Source organism: Sinocyclocheilus grahami, unplaced genomic scaffold, assembly GCF_001515645.1.
Source record: "Sinocyclocheilus grahami isolate Dianchi unplaced genomic scaffold, SAMN03320097.WGS_v1.1 scaffold2052.1, whole genome shotgun sequence".
Taxonomy (NCBI): domain Eukaryota; kingdom Metazoa; phylum Chordata; class Actinopteri; order Cypriniformes; family Cyprinidae; genus Sinocyclocheilus; species Sinocyclocheilus grahami.
This window is the reverse complement of record NW_015507231.1, coordinates 63,912-82,438: the sequence shown is the minus strand read 5'-3', so window position 1 is coordinate 82,438 and position 18,527 is coordinate 63,912. Positions and strand designations below refer to the sequence as shown.

At 43.2% G+C, this 18,527-nt stretch overlaps 1 protein-coding gene across 1 annotated transcript in view; it reads left to right on the top strand.

The window, feature by feature from the left end:
- Positions 1-4,025: 4,025 nt before the first annotated feature.
- tox4b (TOX high mobility group box family member 4 b) overlaps positions 4,026-18,527 on the top strand; it is an 18,255-nt gene continuing 3,753 nt past the window's right edge. The window contains exons 1-6 of the mRNA XM_016260321.1: positions 4,026-4,241; positions 10,375-10,452; positions 10,905-11,162; positions 14,596-14,853; positions 15,547-15,855; positions 18,323-18,403. Of these exons, the coding sequence (XP_016115807.1) occupies positions 4,236-4,241; positions 10,375-10,452; positions 10,905-11,162; positions 14,596-14,853; positions 15,547-15,855; positions 18,323-18,403 (990 nt within the window). The 5' untranslated portion in view covers positions 4,026-4,235. The remainder of the gene's footprint in view (positions 4,242-10,374; positions 10,453-10,904; positions 11,163-14,595; positions 14,854-15,546; positions 15,856-18,322; positions 18,404-18,527) is intronic.

The window sequence follows — 18,527 nt, the reverse complement described above, 5'->3', positions numbered from 1 at the left end:
ATTCAGATATTAACCATATTTATCCCATCAGACATACAGTGTAATCATATGGACCAGCAATGAAATATTGATTTAATATTGATTTATGCTTCACTACTGGTTGTCATACAGCAACAGAACAGCATTTTATAAAGATAAACACAATTCACCCCCTTTCTAAAACTCCAAGGGCCATTTAGCCATCTGAGAAGAAAGAGACAACTCTTTTGTGTACAGCAATATTATTTATTAACACCATTTATTAAAAACATGAACTAGGATGACTGCCTTAGATGACTCTCTTTTAATTGTTGTTCAGTCCTCTTGTCAAAATGCTCTCGCTCACTGGTAAAACAACTAAAGGTGGATAGTTGTATGAAGAAATGGTCATTTGTGAACAATGACGAGGCATGATTGATTGATGCTTTATGACTTCGCTGATGATTTATTGCATTTTTCATCTGTGCTGTGCTGCCTCAGTTTGGTCAGTTATTTCCGCTGGCAAGGAAGGGGCTTCAAGAATGAAACAAACGGAGATGTTCAGAAACTAGTGCACATACCCCTCTGTCTCTAACTGCTCAGCACCGCTCTCTGATCGCAGGAATGCCACGCTAACAGAAACTGAAATGCTACAGGATTAGTATTCAGACCTTACTGTTACAACTCCGTGACCAGCAATAAAGCACAACAACTTTACAGCAACCTTTTAATGAAGAAACTAGAAAAGCTCCCCCGAGGGAAATTGAATGGAGCGTTCCGCACAGAGTCGACGTTATATGCCGTAGGCAATCGTCTCTTAGCTGTGGACCTAAAGATGTCTCTGTGCTGGTACAGGCTTTTATTACTAAACAGAGAGACTAGAAGGAGCATCTCTCTTCAGAGTGGCTTCTGTACCTATAGGGATGCATATAAAAGTGTTTTGACAATGCATTTCACGTTTGCATTATGATATTGGAGTAAAATCAGTACCCATCCCTCCAATCCACAAAGTTTAATAATTACTATATCTTATGCGCGACGCATGTCAAATCTTACACCTAACAGATAATGGTCTCCTGCAGGGAACACAAGGGCATGCTTCATGAAAGCATTATCCTAAAAAACACGTAAATCACACCAATAAAGAATATCTTTAGTTTTACTTCTGACTTATGGTAGATGTCAAATAGCATGAGTTCTGCATGCAGTACTCGCTGGAGAGCAGGCTAGAGGACTGTGGCAGTAACATGCATGTCTTTGCTCTGTGAAAAGATTAAGCAGACCACCACTTGCCAGTCAAATATGAATGAAGAAACTCTCTAAAAAAAGTCTCAAATAACTACAGCTGATATAAAGTACTGTGAAAAAGATTTACGCAGTGTCAGGGTTACGCATTACAAGTAATGCAAGTTACGTAATCAGATTACTTTTTTCAAGTAACTAGTGAAGTAACACATTACTTCTTAAATTAACAAGAGAGTTACTGTTCTTCCCCATGTATTGACTGAAAGCTCTCCTGTCCCCATGTCGAGAGAAATCAGGAGTAAGATGTTACTGTAGTTCTAGAATAAATGTGAACATGCATTCATTCATCAGATCTGATTGAGTTTTCCTCAAAATGAATAAAAACAGTTAAACACAACACAGAATATGACTCAAAGCTGCAATGATTAAACATGTTAAATAATACAAATATCCTTTATGTGTTTAATCCCATTTTATTAAGCGATTTGCTGCTGACCTTCTTCAGTGATCCGCTTCAGCCGTACTGATACGCACACATTACACAAGATAACCGAACATGTCTTCTTCTGTGCTTATTGCTGAAGAGTGCTGAACTTTCTTCTTCTGTGTTCTACTGTACAGACCTGAGTTTACTTTTCATTTGGGGTGAAAGGGCTTTTACATTCGCCAAAAAAAGAACTTTTTATATTAACAGCAAACAAGCAAGCCCTACTCAGATTTAAAAAGTAGTGTAACGCATTACTTTCCATTAAAAGTAACTAAGTAAGGTAATTAGCTACTGTTTTAGGAAGTAAGGCAATATTGTAATGCATTACTGTTAAAAGTAACTTTCCCCAGCGCTGCTACACATGTGCTCAGACCTCTTCACAGACGAGTTTCAACAGGTTGGCCTCGATATATAAGCCTTAAAACAACAAAACAGAACAAGGTTTATAGCATGTAGATACTGATAATAAAAAAAGTCGATTTAACCATATTCCTTGGCTATACACATCCATCACAAAGTGAAAAAGCAGAGAATTGAGCTTTTCAAAGCTGTTTTACGTGATCGAGTATAACACGTGGGAATACGATTAGGGAAATACTCCATCTACAGTAACACAAGAGTGACTGTGTTATACAGACAGCATTATAAAGCTCGGTGTTTTCATGTGCTCCTCGGTATCCTCTTGTGCTACCGGTTTATGTCTCACGATTCATTGGTTCAGTCCAGTCATGCGGTTTCTAGTTCTGTTTCGTCATTGGTTGGTTTATGTCATGTGACGCTCGTTATTTGGTGTACATATAGCCCTCATGTCGCCATCGTCTCTTGCCAGGCTTTGTCAGTGTAACCCGCTGTTGGCAAGTCTCGTCCGTGCTCCGTGTCAGTTTAATGCTCGTTTACTTCACGTGTGTTTCATGTAACTGCACTTGGGCTCTTCAGCTCGCCTTCGGTGCACTATATGTTACACTAATTCAGAGCGCATTAGCACTGATTAAAGGACAGCATCTGCAAACACGGAGAACTACGAGACGAGCATGTCAGCAACAGCTGAAGATACTAAAAGCAGCTGTTTTAGTCAAATACCAGTCTGGTTTTACTTGGATGGCCTCAGTGTGCGTGCTGCATCTTAAGCTGTTGTTGAAAGTGAAAATCATGTACAATCATGTTTCAGTCTCTTTCGATAGAAAAGTCTTTACTGCTGACTCTAACATAATTATAACTAATCACCGACACTGCTTCACAATACTAAATACTGCTATTACTTACATAATAGTATTTATTGAATGATAATATTTAATAAACAGCAACAGCCATCATAAAAGTTAAAAAGGCTATTCAGTCAAAAGTACAAAGGCTGCGCTCTGATGTACAGCATTAACGTTACATATAATATACGTGATGAGATCTTGCCCTCAGCCAAAACTATTTGCTCTTGAGATTACTGAGAGCAAAGACTGCCCGTCAGCGTTACCCAGAACTGATCTAGCTCATGTTTAACCACTAGAGAGACATCCGAGCCGGCGGCTGAGGCCCTGAGCTCACGTCCAGCTAAACGTCCGAGCGTTTTCAGACGGACGGTATCTTTATTAACACACTAGTCTAGAACGCATCCCGTGACTCGGAGAACAGTGATGTTTAGCATCAGAGTGGATTTGGCCGTCCGCCGTGACACTCGGTTGCATTTCATAAATATGTAAATATAGCTACTTTACGTTTTTTATAGTTTTTATATATAAAAACATATACATATAGCCATTAAAAGTAGATTTTTGTCAGTTTCGTCTCATTTCACGCGTCTAAAAGTGATGTGAAAAATAAAATGTCACTTTTTAAAAACGTTTCTGATGGTATTGTGCATGACTCGTGAGAGAAATGTGTTAAAATACTAACACAAATACAATTCACAAAGCTGCAATAAATCATTTTGGTCCTTTTTATTATGATGCAGAAAAACAAGAGGAAGGCCCAGTTGAGGACAGTGTTAAACAGAAGACCACACCAGCAGCAGACGCACACAGAGATTGGGAATAAACAGATACTTTGTTTCTGGTGTTCTGCCGGAAGCTGTGGTTGCCGTGGTGATCGTGTGAGGGGCGGGGCCGCTGCGTCACATCCGCTCATCGTGGTATTGTGCATGACTCGTGAGAGAAATGTGTTAAAATACTAACACAAATACAATTCACAAAGCTGCAATAAATCATTTTGGTCTTTTTATTATGATGCAGAAAAACATGAGGAAGGCCCAGTTGAGGACAGTGTTAAACAGAAGACCACACCAGCAGCAGACGCACACAGAGATTGGGAATAAACAGATACTTTGTTTCTGGTGTTCTGCCGGAAGCTGTGGTTGCCGTGGTGATCGTGTGAGGGGCGGGGCCGCTGCGTCACATCCGCTCATCTCCAACCCGGAAGACCGGGAGCCATGATGATGCGCGATCCGTTCGCGTTCTTTCCGTGAGAACCGCTTTGATGGGACACACACACACACACACACACAGAGAGAGGGAGAGAGAGGGCAAGCAAGCAAGCGTGTGTTTTCAGGGCGAGTATGGAGGTAAGGAGACCGAGCTGACGGCAGAAACTACACTCAGTCCCGCTGCAGAATTACACCTGCACACATTACCACAGCTGCTGGCTGACCAGAGGACAGACTTCTGAATATAGCCTCGCATTTCAGCCAGCGTGTCGTAAAACAAACTGTGGTGTAGCGGCGGAGGTCAGGGGTTGTGTTTGTGCTGTAGAGCGGAGTCGCGCGGAGTGATCGGACGCGGTCGGCCTTCGTGACGTCACGCGGAGTCGCTCTCCGGCTTGCGGTCGGCGTCTGCTTCCGCGTCGGTTAGTGCGACGCCCCGCGTCTGTCCCCGCTGACCCCGAGTGCTCGGATGCACAACGCTTTGACGGATCTGAGAAGCTGACCGGCCCCGAATATAGACACACACACTGCTGCTCAAAGACGTGCAGTGTTTTAAACCAGCCTTCTGCGTTTACTTCATCAGACTAACAGTGCAATCTCATTCTAATGTAAAGCAGCTGTTTTCTGTCTGCATATCTGTTAAGCTGTAATGTATTTCTGATTATTATTATTAATGTCGAACACAATTTTCTTTTTGTGATACTTTTTCAGAATTGCGGTCGGCGTCTGCTTCCGCGTCGGTTAGTGCGACGCCCCGCGGCTGTCCCCGCTGACCCCGAGTGCTCGGATGCACAACGCTTTGACGGATCTGAGAAGCTGACCGGCCACGAATATAGACACACACACTGCTGCTCAAAGACTTGCAGTGTTTTAAACCAGCCTTCTGCGTTTACTTCATCAGACTAACAGTGCAATCTCATTCTAATGTAAAGCAGCTGTTTTCTGTCTGCATATCTGTTAAGCTGTAATGTATTTCTGATTATTATTATTAATGCCGAACACAATATTCTTTTTGTGATACTCTTCCAGAATTATCTGATGAATGTATGTATTTCTTTAAAATAGAGATCTTTTGTAACAATACAAGTGTTTATTGTCGCTCTTGATCGATTTAACACATCCTCCTCTCAAGCAACAATCACTGACCCCGAACCTTTGAGCGGCAGTGTGTATTACCACAGAATACTGCTGTTTTGAATGAATGCTGTTCTTTTAAACTGTATGCATCAAATAATCCTGAAAAATATATATATATTAAGCAGCAAAACGGTTTCCAGCACTGATAATAAATCAGCTTATTAGAGCTAGAGCGCGACCGATATGGGTTTTTGGGGCCGATACCGATATTAGTGAGTAAAAAAGCCCGATACCGATATATCGGCCGATATTCTTTGTGTTTATTATAGTACAGTACCAGTCAGAAGTTTGGACACTTTCCCATTCGTGTGTCCAAACATTTGACTGCTACTATATAGAATACAGTATAGACATAAACAGAATATATATACACACACACATTTGCAATGATCACTCCGATGTGGTGATCAAACACTTATAACACTTGCAGGGCATTTAACCGTTATCCAAAATGAGTCCGACATCAGTGCACTGAACAGTAAAGTTGAAGTTTATTCAAGTATAACTTTAATTCAATTCAACTTTATTCCGTTGAAGTTTATTTCACTTCGGAGCATACATTCACGGATTTGCGCTACCGTCTTCACACACAGACGAAACTTACTAGAGAAGTCATTAATGAGGAAAAAAATTAACTTAAATGATTTTAGCAAATGGCTACAATATAACAAAGAGTGAAAAATTTAAGGGGGTCTGAATACTTTCCATACCCACTGTATATTAAGCAGCAAAACGGTTTCCAGCACTGATAATAAATCAGCTTATTAGAGCTAGAGCCCGACCGATATGGGTTTTTGGGGCCGATACCGATATATCGGCCGATATTCTTTGTGTTTATTATAGTACAGTACACTACACTCAGTCCCGCTGCAGAATTACACCTGCACACATTACCACAGCTGCTGGCTGACCAGAGGACAGACTTCTGAATATAGCCTCGCATTTCAGCCAGCGTGTCGTAAAACAAACTGTGGTGTAGCGGCGGAGGTCAGGGGTTGTGTTTGTGCTGTAGAGCGGAGTCGCGCGGAGTGATCGGACGCGGTCGGCCTTCGTGACGTCACGCGGAGTCGCTCTCCGGCTTGCGGTCGGCGTCTGCTTCCGCGTCGGTTAGTGCGACGCCCCGCGGCTGTCCCCGCTGACCCCGAGTGCTCGGATGCACAACGCTTTGACGGATCTGAGAAGCTGACCGGCCACGAATATAGACACACACACTGCTGCTCAAAGACTTGCAGTGTTTTAAACCAGCCTTCTGCGTTTACTTCATCAGACTAACAGTGCAATCTCATTCTAATGTAAAGCAGCTGTTTTCTGTCTGCATATCTGTTAAGCTGTAATGTATTTCTGATTATTATTATTAATGCCGAACACAATATTCTTTTTGTGATACTCTTCCAGAATTATCTGATGAATGTATGTATTTCTTTAAAATAGAGATCTTTTGTAACAATACAAGTGTTTATTGTCGCTCTTGATCGATTTAACACATCCTCCTCTCAAGCAACAATCACTGACCCCGAACCTTTGAGCGGCAGTGTGTATTACCACAGAATACTGCTGTTTTGAATGAATGCTGTTCTTTTAAACTGTATGCATCAAATAATCCTGAAAAATATATATATATTAAGCAGCAAAACGGTTTCCAGCACTGATAATAAATCAGCTTATTAGAGCTAGAGCGCGACCGATATGGGTTTTTGGGGCCGATACCGATATTAGTGAGTAAAAAAGCCCGATACCGATAAATCGGCCGATATTCTTTGTGTTTATTATAGTACAGTACCAGTCAGAAGTTTGGACACTTTCCCATTCGTGTGTCCAAACATTTGACTGCTACTATATAGAATACAGTATAGACATAAACAGAATATATATACACACACACATTTGCAATGATCACTCCGATGTGGTGATCAAACACTTATAACACTTGCAGGGCATTTAACCGTTATCCAAAATGAGTCCGACATCAGTGCACTGAACAGTAAAGTTGAAGTTTATTCAAGTATAACTTTAATTAAATTCAACTTTATTCCGTTGAAGTTTATTTCACTTCGGAGCATTCATTCACGGATTTGCGCTACCGTCTTCACACACAGACGAAACTTACTAGAGAAGTGTGACATAATATACCTCTGTAAATAAATACAATATAAATTCACGTCTTGCGCACTTTAATGCCCTTTGAATGTAACGTGTACGTTCCTTTGGAACTGGAATCATGGTGGAATATCATGTGAGGTCCACTTCGCAGGGCACTTACGGTCGAATAAGACAACGCTGCCTGAACAAGAGACCTCCTTACTGAAGGGAAAGTGTTGACTGGTGTCACTATCTCACGAACGCACCGGCGGCGGGGATCCCTTCAGCTCGAGGAGCCTCTCGAACGCCCCCCTCCGCGTGTCGGTAGCCCCCGGGATCGCTTGATCGGTCGGCGCCGGACTGCGAATTTAACCACCCGTAACTCCCGGACCCCGGGGGCTATCCAGTTGAGGACAGTGTTAAACAGAAGACCACACCAGCAGCAGACGCACACAGAGATTGGGAATAAACAGATACTTTGTTTCTGGTGTTCTGCCGGAAGCTGTGGTTGCCGTGGTGATCGTGTGAGGGGCGGGGCCGCTGCGTCACATCCGCTCATCTCCAACCCGGAAGACCGGGAGCCATGATGATGCGCGATCCGTTCGCGTTCTTTCCGTGAGAACCGCTTTGATGGGACACACACACACACACACACACAGAGAGAGGGAGAGAGAGGGCAAGCAAGCAAGCGTGTGTTTTCAGGGCGAGTATGGAGGTAAGGAGACCGAGCTGACGGCAGAAACTACACTCAGTCCCGCTGCAGAATTACACCTGCACACATTACCACAGCTGCTGGCTGACCAGAGGACAGACTTCTGAATATAGCCTCGCATTTCAGCCAGCGTGTCGTAAAACAAACTGTGGTGTAGCGGCGGAGGTCAGGGGTTGTGTTTGTGCTGTAGAGCGGAGTCGCGCGGAGTGATCGGACGCGGTCGGCCTTCGTGACGTCACGCGGAGTCGCTCTCCGGCTTGCGGTCGGCGTCTGCTTCCGCGTCGGTTAGTGCGACGCCCCGCGGCTGTCCCCGCTGACCCCGAGTGCTCGGATGCACAACGCTTTGACGGATCTGAGAAGCTGACCGGCCACGAATATAGACACACACACTGCTGCTCAAAGACTTGCAGTGTTTTAAACCAGCCTTCTGCGTTTACTTCATCAGACTAACAGTGCAATCTCATTCTAATGTAAAGCAGCTGTTTTCTGTCTGCATATCTGTTAAGCTGTAATGTATTTCTGATTATTATTATTAATGCCGAACACAATATTCTTTTTGTGATACTCTTCCAGAATTATCTGATGAATGTATGTATTTCTTTAAAATAGAGATCTTTTGTAACAATACAAGTGTTTATTGTCGCTCTTGATCGATTTAACACATCCTCCTCTCAAGCAACAATCACTGACCCCGAACCTTTGAGCGGCAGTGTGTATTACCACAGAATACTGCTGTTTTGAATGAATGCTGTTCTTTTAAACTGTATGCATCAAATAATCCTGAAAAATATATATATATTAAGCAGCAAAACGGTTTCCAGCACTGATAATAAATCAGCTTATTAGAGCTAGAGCGCGACCGATATGGGTTTTTGGGGCCGATACCGATATTAGTGAGTAAAAAAGCCCGATACCGATATATCGGCCGATATTATCGGCCGATATTCTTTGTGTGTATTATAGTACAGTACCAGTCAAAAGTTTGGACACTTTCCCATTCGTGTGTCCAAACATTTGACTGCTACTATATAGAATACAGTATAGACATAAACAGAATATATATACACACACACATTTGCAATGATCACTCCGATGTGGTGATCAAACACTTATAACACTTGCAGGGCATTTAACCGTTATCCAAAATGAGTCCGACATCAGTGCACTGAACAGTAAAGTTGAAGTTTATTCAAGTATAACTTTAATTCAATTCAACTTTATTCCGTTGAAGTTTATTTCACTTCGGAGCATACATTCACGGATTTGCGCTACCGTCTTCACACACAGACGAAACTTACTAGAGAAGTGTGACATAATATACCTCTGTAAATAAATACAATATAAATTCACGTCTCGCGCACTTTAATACCCTTTGAATGTAACGTGTACGTTCCTTTGGAACTGGAATCATGGTGGAATATCATGTGAGGTCCACTCCGCAGGGCACTTACGGTCGAATAAGACAACGCTGCCTGAACAAGAGACCTCCTTACTGAAGGGAAAGTGTTGACTGGTGTCACTATCTCACGAACGCACCGGCGGCGGGGATCCCTTCAGCTCGAGGAGCCTCTCGAACGCCACCCTCCGCGTGTCGGTAGCCCCCGGGATCGCTTGATCGGTCGGCGCCGGACTGCGAATTTAACCACCCGTAACTCCCGGACCCCGGGGGCTATCCACGCGGAGGTGGTCTCATTCGAAAGAGGGCCTCGAGACGTACACTCAATTCGCGTTCGCGAGGGTTCCTCGAGCTGAAGGGATCCCCCGAATTTGGAGCGCGCTCTGCTGGACAAACTAAGTAATTACACCATTTCAAGCATTTTATCTGCATGATATGTTCTGTAAAAAAAAATTTTCATATCAGCGGCGTATTAGCCGATACCGATATATCGGCCGATAATATCGGCAAAACGATATATCGGTCAGGCTCTAGTTAGAATGATTTCTGAATTTTCTGTATTTCTGGTCAAATAAATGCAGCCTTGATGAGCAGAAGAGACTTTTTAAAAAACATTACAAATCTTACTGATCCCAAACTTTTGAACAGCAGTGTCTATATATATTAACATTTACGTTTCAGGAAAGCCATTTTCGTCAAATTATTTGTATATATATTGGTTCAGGGCGTTGCTATGAGTAGTTGTATAGTATTTACATGGTACTTGAAAGGATATCGAAGTAAAAACATGGTAATTTTTGTTTGTAAACCACTTGAATTTGTAATAAAACATGCTTATTTTGAATTAGTTCATACCTGTATGCATTATTAAAGTATAAATTGATTTAACTTCACATTAGGGAAATAATTGCGCACGTTGAACTCATGGTGTGCGTTTGTGTCGTCCTCAGTTCCCGGGAGGAAGTGACAGCTACCTGGCCATCAGCGGCGAGGGCCATCACTTCCTGTCCTCCTCGTTCCCCGCCGAGGTGCGAAACACACGCAACACGCGCTCAGCTTGTGCTCGCCTTGTAAACTGGGTTAGAAGTGTGATGGTCTCTTTAAAGAAAAACTATCAGCTGAATGCAGCGTCTCTCACATTTGGATTTTAACCGTTGAAAAAAATGTGTAAAGTTTACTCAGGCAGCCGCTCTTAAAAACCCCAGTATCTCTGGAACTGAACCATACTGGGCTTTAAAAACGAAGATACGACTAGAAACGTTTGTTAAGAACACGAACATCTGAAAGGATATTAAGAGATCTTTAATACTTCTGGAGTTACAGCCATGCAAACTTTGGGGGGAAAAACACAAAACATGCTTTTTCCCATTTCTGAACCGTCACCGTTGACACATAATTCTGATTGAGATTAACAGTTGTGCTGAACTGAATGGCGGTTTGAGTTGAATTGTGCTTGTTCTCCATCGTCTGGTGTCTGCAGACGTTTTACACTCCCAGTCTGGGCGATGAGGATCTGGATCTGGACCCGGACTCGGCGCTCTGCGTCTCTGGCGTGGTGTCTGATTTCGGAGAGCTGGGCGACGGCGGGCCGGCTGGGGTTCCCGGGAACGCTGTGGTCGGAGGCAATGACCCGTCGTTCGCCTCGACCTTCGTGAACACGCCGTCTCAGAGTCTGGAGCACCTGAGTCTGATGAGCCAGCAGAGCGGCGGACCGATGCTGGGGTCTGCACTGGGAATGGTGCGGAACAGCTCTCACACGCACACTCGCTCGCACACTCGCTCGCACACACACGCACACTCGCTCGCACACACACGCACACTCGCTCGTGCACATACACGCACACTCACACGCGCACATACACGCACACTCACACGCACACACTCACTCTCTCTCACACACGCACACACTCACTCTCGCGCGCACACTCTCGCACACACACACGCACTCACACACTCACACGTACACACATACGCACTCATTCGCGCACACCCACACACTCACTCGCGCACACACACACGCACACTCGCTCGCACACACACGCACACTCGCTCGCACACACACGCACACTCACACGCGCACATACACTCTCTCTCACACACGCACATACACTCACTCTCGCGCGCACACTCTCGCACACACACACGCACTCACACACTCACACATACACACACACGCACGCACTCACTCGCGCACACACGCACTCATTCGCGCACACCCACACACTCACTCGCGCACACCCACACACTCACTCGCGCACACACACACACACACGCACGCACTCACTCGCGCACACACACACACACACGCACGCACTCACTCGCGCACACACACACACACACGCACGCACTCACTCGCGCACACACACACACACACGCACGCACTCACTCGCGCACACACACACACACACGCACGCACTCACTCGCGCACACACACACACACACGCACGCACTCACTCGCGCACACACACACACACACGCACGCACTCACTCGCGCACACACACACACACACGCACGCACTCACTCGCGCACACACGCACTCATTCGCGCACACCCACACACTCACTCGCGCACACCCACACACTCACTCGCGCACACACACACACTCACTCGCGCACACACACACTCACTCGTGCCACACACACACACACACACACACACACTCTCACACACTCACATACGCACACACACACGCTCACACACGCTCACACACTCACAGACACACACACTCACAGACACACACTCTTTCACACACTCACAGACACTCACTCACAGACACGCTCACACACGCACACACTCACTCACACACACACTTTCACACACTCACAGACACGCACTCACACACGCTCACTCACACACGCACACACACTTTCACACACTCACAGACACGCACTCACAGACACGCTCACATACGCACTCACTCACACACGCACACACTCACTCACACACGCACGCACGCACACACACTCTTTCACACACGCACACACTCACAGACACCCTCTTTCACACACTCACAGACACACGCTCACATACGCACACACACTCAGACACACACTTTCACACACTCACAGACGCTCACATACGCACACACACTCAGACACACACTTTCACACACTCACAGACGCTCACATACGCACACACACTCAGACACACACTTTCACACACTCACAGACGCTCACATACGCACACACACTCAGACACACACTTTCACACACTCACAGACGCTCACATACGCACACACACTCAGACACACACTTTCACACACTCACAGACGCTCACATACGCACACACACTCAGACACACACTTTCACACACTCACAGACGCTCACATACGCACACACACTCAGACACACACTTTCACACACTCACAGACGCTCACATACGCACACACACTCAGACACACACTTTCACACACTCACAGACGCTCACATACGCACACACACTCAGACACACACTTTCACACACTCACAGACGCTCACATACGCACACACACTCAGACACACACTTTCACACACTCACAGACGCTCACATACGCACACACACTCAGACACACACTTTCACACACTCACAGACGCTCACATACGCACACACACTCAGACACACACTTTCACACACTCACAGACGCTCACATACGCACACACACTCAGACACACACTTTCACACACTCACAGACGCTCACATACGCACACACACTCAGACACACACTTTCACACACTCACAGACGCTCACATACGCACACACACTCAGACACACACTTTCACACACTCACAGACGCTCACATACGCACACACACTCAGACACACACTTTCACACACTCACAGACGCTCACATACGCACACACACTCAGACACACACTTTCACACACTCACAGACGCTCACATACGCACACACACTCAGACACACACTTTCACACACTCACAGACGCTCACATACGCACACACACTCAGACACACACTTTCACACACTCACAGACGCTCACATACGCACACACACTCAGACACACACTTTCACACACTCACAGACGCTCACATACGCACACACACTCAGACACACACTTTCACACACTCACAGACGCTCACATACGCACACACACTCAGACACACACTTTCACACACTCACAGACGCTCACATACGCACACACACTCAGACACACACTTTCACACACTCACAGACGCTCACATACGCACACACACTCAGACACACACTTTCACACACTCACAGACGCTCACATACGCACACACACTCAGACACACACTTTCACACACTCACAGACGCTCACATACGCACACACACTCAGACACACACTTTCACACACTCACAGACGCTCACATACGCACACACACTCAGACACACACTTTCACACACTCACAGACGCTCACATACGCACACACACTCAGACACACACTTTCACACACTCACAGACGCTCACATACGCACACACACTCAGACACACACTTTCACACACTCACAGACGCTCACATACGCACACACACTCAGACACACACTTTCACACACTCACAGACGCTCACATACGCACACACACTCAGACACACACTTTCACACACTCACAGACGCTCACATACGCACACACACTCAGACACACACTTTCACACACTCACAGACGCTCACATACGCACACACACTCAGACACACACTTTCACACACTCACAGACGCTCACATACGCACACACACTCAGACACACACTTTCACACACTCACAGACGCTCACATACGCACACACACTCAGACACACACTTTCACACACTCACAGACGCTCACATACGCACACACACTCAGACACACACTTTCACACACTCACAGACGCTCACATACGCACACACACTCAGACACACACTCACAGACACACGCTCACATATGCACACACACTCACTCACTCACTCACGCACACACACACACACTCAGACACACACTTTCACACACTCACAGACACACACTTACACGCACTCACACAAACACACTTTTTTTATATGAATTTATCATTAGAAATAAAATAAACTAATCTACTGAATACATCTCAACATTTAAAGGGAAAATAAATAAACACATACACACTTTTTTGAGCCTCTATCAGGACAGTGATGATTTTAAAGGTAGTTAATTACTCTGCTGAAATGACTTTCCCAGTGTAATGGAAGTGTTTTCCTCGCTGCAGGATCTCGCTCATCCTATTGGCTCTCAGTTCAGCAGCTCTTCTCCAATGACCATCGACGTCCCACTGAGTGACATCAACCACGGCCTGCTGGGCCACACCCAGCTGACCACCATCGACCAATCAGAGCTCAGCGCGCAGCTGGGCCTCAGTCTGGGCGGCGGCACCATCCTGCCCCGCCCACAGTCACCTGACCAGCCGCTGTCCACTGATTCGCTGTCTGATTCGCTGCACGACGATGACATGGACGACTTCAGACGGGTGCGTTTTGTGTTTGCCACTATTTATTTTTTTAATTATTATTATTATTATTTGGTTTCTGTCTGTTGTAAAATGTCTTGAACAAGTGCAATGTTCTCAAAAATTTTCTTAAGTACATAGTTTTTTCTGTACGAGGAAAATGTAAGATTTAAGATGCATTGGCGGTTCAGCACATTTGAGTGATCATTGCAAAAAATGCTATATACTGTATTCTATATACAGTACCAGTCAAAAGTTTGGACGCATGAATGGGAAAGGGTCCAAAATTTTGACTGGTACTGTACTATAATATATATACAAAGAATATCAGCCGATATATCGATATCTGTCTTTTTTTTTACTCCCTAATATCGGTATCGGTCCCCAAAAAACCCATATCGGTCGGGCTGTAGTAGATACGCTTTGATCAAGTAAACAGTGTTGTGAAAGCATCTTTTTTTCAGTTGAGGAAGTTATCTAAATTGAAACCTATCCTTTCAACCAAGGATCTGGAAACTGTTATACATGCTTTCATTTCCACAAGACTGGATTATTGCAATGCTTTATATTTAGGTCTACTCGTCTTAACTAATACCAGAAAATGGGATCATAAAACACCTGTATTCTGAGTGATTTCATTGTTAAGCTGCTGTCTGTGGGTCTGAACTGATCTCTGTTCTTCTCTCCCGCGTGTGGTGTCTCTGTCCGGCTCAGAAGAGCGTTCTGGTGGACTCACCGGTGTCTCTGTGCGTGGCGTCTGGCGTCATCTCCCTCTCGCCGTCTCTGTCGGAGCAGCCGGCCGTCCCAGCATCCTCTGCTGCTCCCGTACGGAAGGCAGTCGGCGGGAAAAAGGGCAAGAAGAAGAAAGACCCGAACGAGCCGCAGAAACCCGTGTCGGCTTACGCGCTCTTCTTCAGGGACACACAAGCCGCCATCAAGGGCCAGAACCCCAGCGCCACCTTCGGAGAGGTGTCCAAGATCGTGGCCTCCATGTGGGACAGTCTGGGAGAGGAGCAGAAACAGGTGCAGAAACTCCACTAGAGACACAATCACTGAGACAGGTTTACTTGGATTAATACCAACAATTCATGTTATATGCGCCAATTAAAAAAAGTTACACATAGGTCCGTTGTAGACACAAATGTCCATGTCAAAAAAAACTGTCATCAAAATTTGAAGCTTTGGGAGCACAGAGTTAAGTTTGGTCTCATTTTAAAAGAAGACCCATGGCAGATTATTGTTGTAGTAAAAAAAACTTTAAAAAGTGAAACAAAAGAGTTACAGAGGGTTTAAGTTTATGAAAATGATTTATGAACGATATTTTATATAAAATATATATTTTATGAAACATGTTGAACTCTATATCTGTTAGAAAATCAAAGCCACAAATCTAAACAAGTTGTGTTTAGGGGTGTGCGATATATATCGTCTGCGATAATATCGTAATTGTTGTTTTAACGATGTGCGATTTGACATTATCGAGTATTTTGCAAAAACCATTCGAAACATCTCTACAGAGCGCACTCGTACATCACGTGAAGTCTAGATTAGTGTGTGTGCGCATTTAGTGTGTGTTCTTTCACTGCATGATTCAGGCTATTAAAATGCATTTAGAATGATCACAAATTCAAGACATGATGGCAGAACATTTATATATTTATACCACTTCATAGTTATTCAGTTTCACACAAAGAGTGCCGTTTTTCTCCAAAAATTACCGTGATTACAAATGTGACATTGAATTCAATAAACAATAAGTTAATTAAGAGACTTATGTTTTCGACACCATATTGCTTGTTTTTGCTCTATTTCGCCAACTGCCACCTGCTGGCGGCTTTAATTTCACATTTCGGCTTTTTCTTTTACAGATTTTTTTCATGTTTTAAATCATTTCCAATATCAGTATTCAACGTTTTATGTTTATCAAAACATTATTTATGCATTTGTAATTGCAGGTTAAATGCATTCATGTCTTGCATTAAACAAAATACATGTGTGTAAATACCCTGCTGGCGGCTTTAATTTCACATTTCGGCTTTTTCTTTTTTTTTTTTTATAGATATTTACATGTTTTAAATCATTTCAAATATCAGTATTCAACGTTCTATGTTTAATATATCAAAACATTATTTATGCATTTGTAATTGCAGGTTAAATGCATTCATGTCTTGCATTAAACAAAATACATGTTTGTAAATGCATCTAAATGCCACGTCAGATGCAGCTTCTGTGTTGATTTAATTTGCTCGGTAACAGCCCGAATGTCTTATTATTCTAATTCCCTGATTAAATGTAAGAATTTGACTCTAAAAGATAATGCACACATCTAGAAAAAATGGCTTTATAAAGGTTAAAATGCTAAATAAAGTTTAAACTTATTGGAAAAGATTCGGTAACAGCCCGAATGTCTTATTATTCTAATTCCCTGATTAAATGTAAGAATTTGACTCAAAAGATAATGCACACATCTAGAAAAAATGGCTTTATAAAGGTAAAAATGCCCATAAAATGCTAAATAAAGTTTAAACTTATTGGAAAAGATTAATTTTTATCAGTACGAACTGACCACCACACAGAATATGAAGAATATAAAAAACATTAGGAGTCAGCTGTCTTCGGCAGTCCTTAAAGGGATAGTTCACCCAAAAATGAAAATTCTGTCATGTACTCACCCTCATGTCGTTCCAAACCTGTATGAGTTGCTTTCTTATGTTGAACACAAAAGAAGATATTTTGAAGATTGCTGGTAATCAAACAGTTGGTGATTGCCATTGACTTCCATAGTATTTTTTTTCCTACTATGTGCTTTGAATGTCAGAAAAGCTCTTTATAAAGAACATGTATTGTTATCTTAGCCTAAGTGTTCAAGTAAATGTTAAAAATAATCATTAAATATGAAATAAAACTACTTAAACAATTGGCATAAAATTAATTGAATTAGTATTTGATATGATTCAATCTTTAATTTTTTTAATCAAATATTAAAATGAAAACTTATTTTTGTTGTCATTTGTTGTTTTTCATTACTACTATTACTATTTATTTCTTTTAAAATACATTGATCTTGCTATGAAAATGCTTGTATGGCAATAAAAATAAACGAATAATAAATAAATGATTAGATATGATGCAATAATACCTAAATTACCTGAACGGTATCTTTTCTTTCTTTTATTCTTTTTTTAATGCAAACTAAATATATAATGTAAAAACTGAAAGCTATCAAAATAAACACTTTCTAAAAATAAATCACTAAAATGTAAAATTAAAATAAATATATAATTATAATAAATGTTATTGGAAAAAAATAAATCAATCAAATAATAATGTCAAGTTTAAATAATTGTAAAATAAAAGCCAACAAAATAAAATACCTTCTTTTATGCTTTTTAACATTATTGGATTTGTCTTATTACGTTTATTTGAGACGTTCAATTTTGACTAAGAATTGCACTTGACTGATCGAAACGTTGGTGTTTTTCCTTCTCAGGTCTACAAGAGGAAGACGGAAGCTGCCAAGAACGAGTATCTGAAGGCCCTGACAGCTTACAAAGCCAATCAGCTGTCACAGGTGACCTTCAGACAGACAGTAGCGCTCCATTACATTGCTTAATATGTGGGAATTATTTACAAGGGCTGTTTACAATCCCGAATATCGGCCGATATTTCTGCCTCTTCTTGTTTGAAGACTTTTA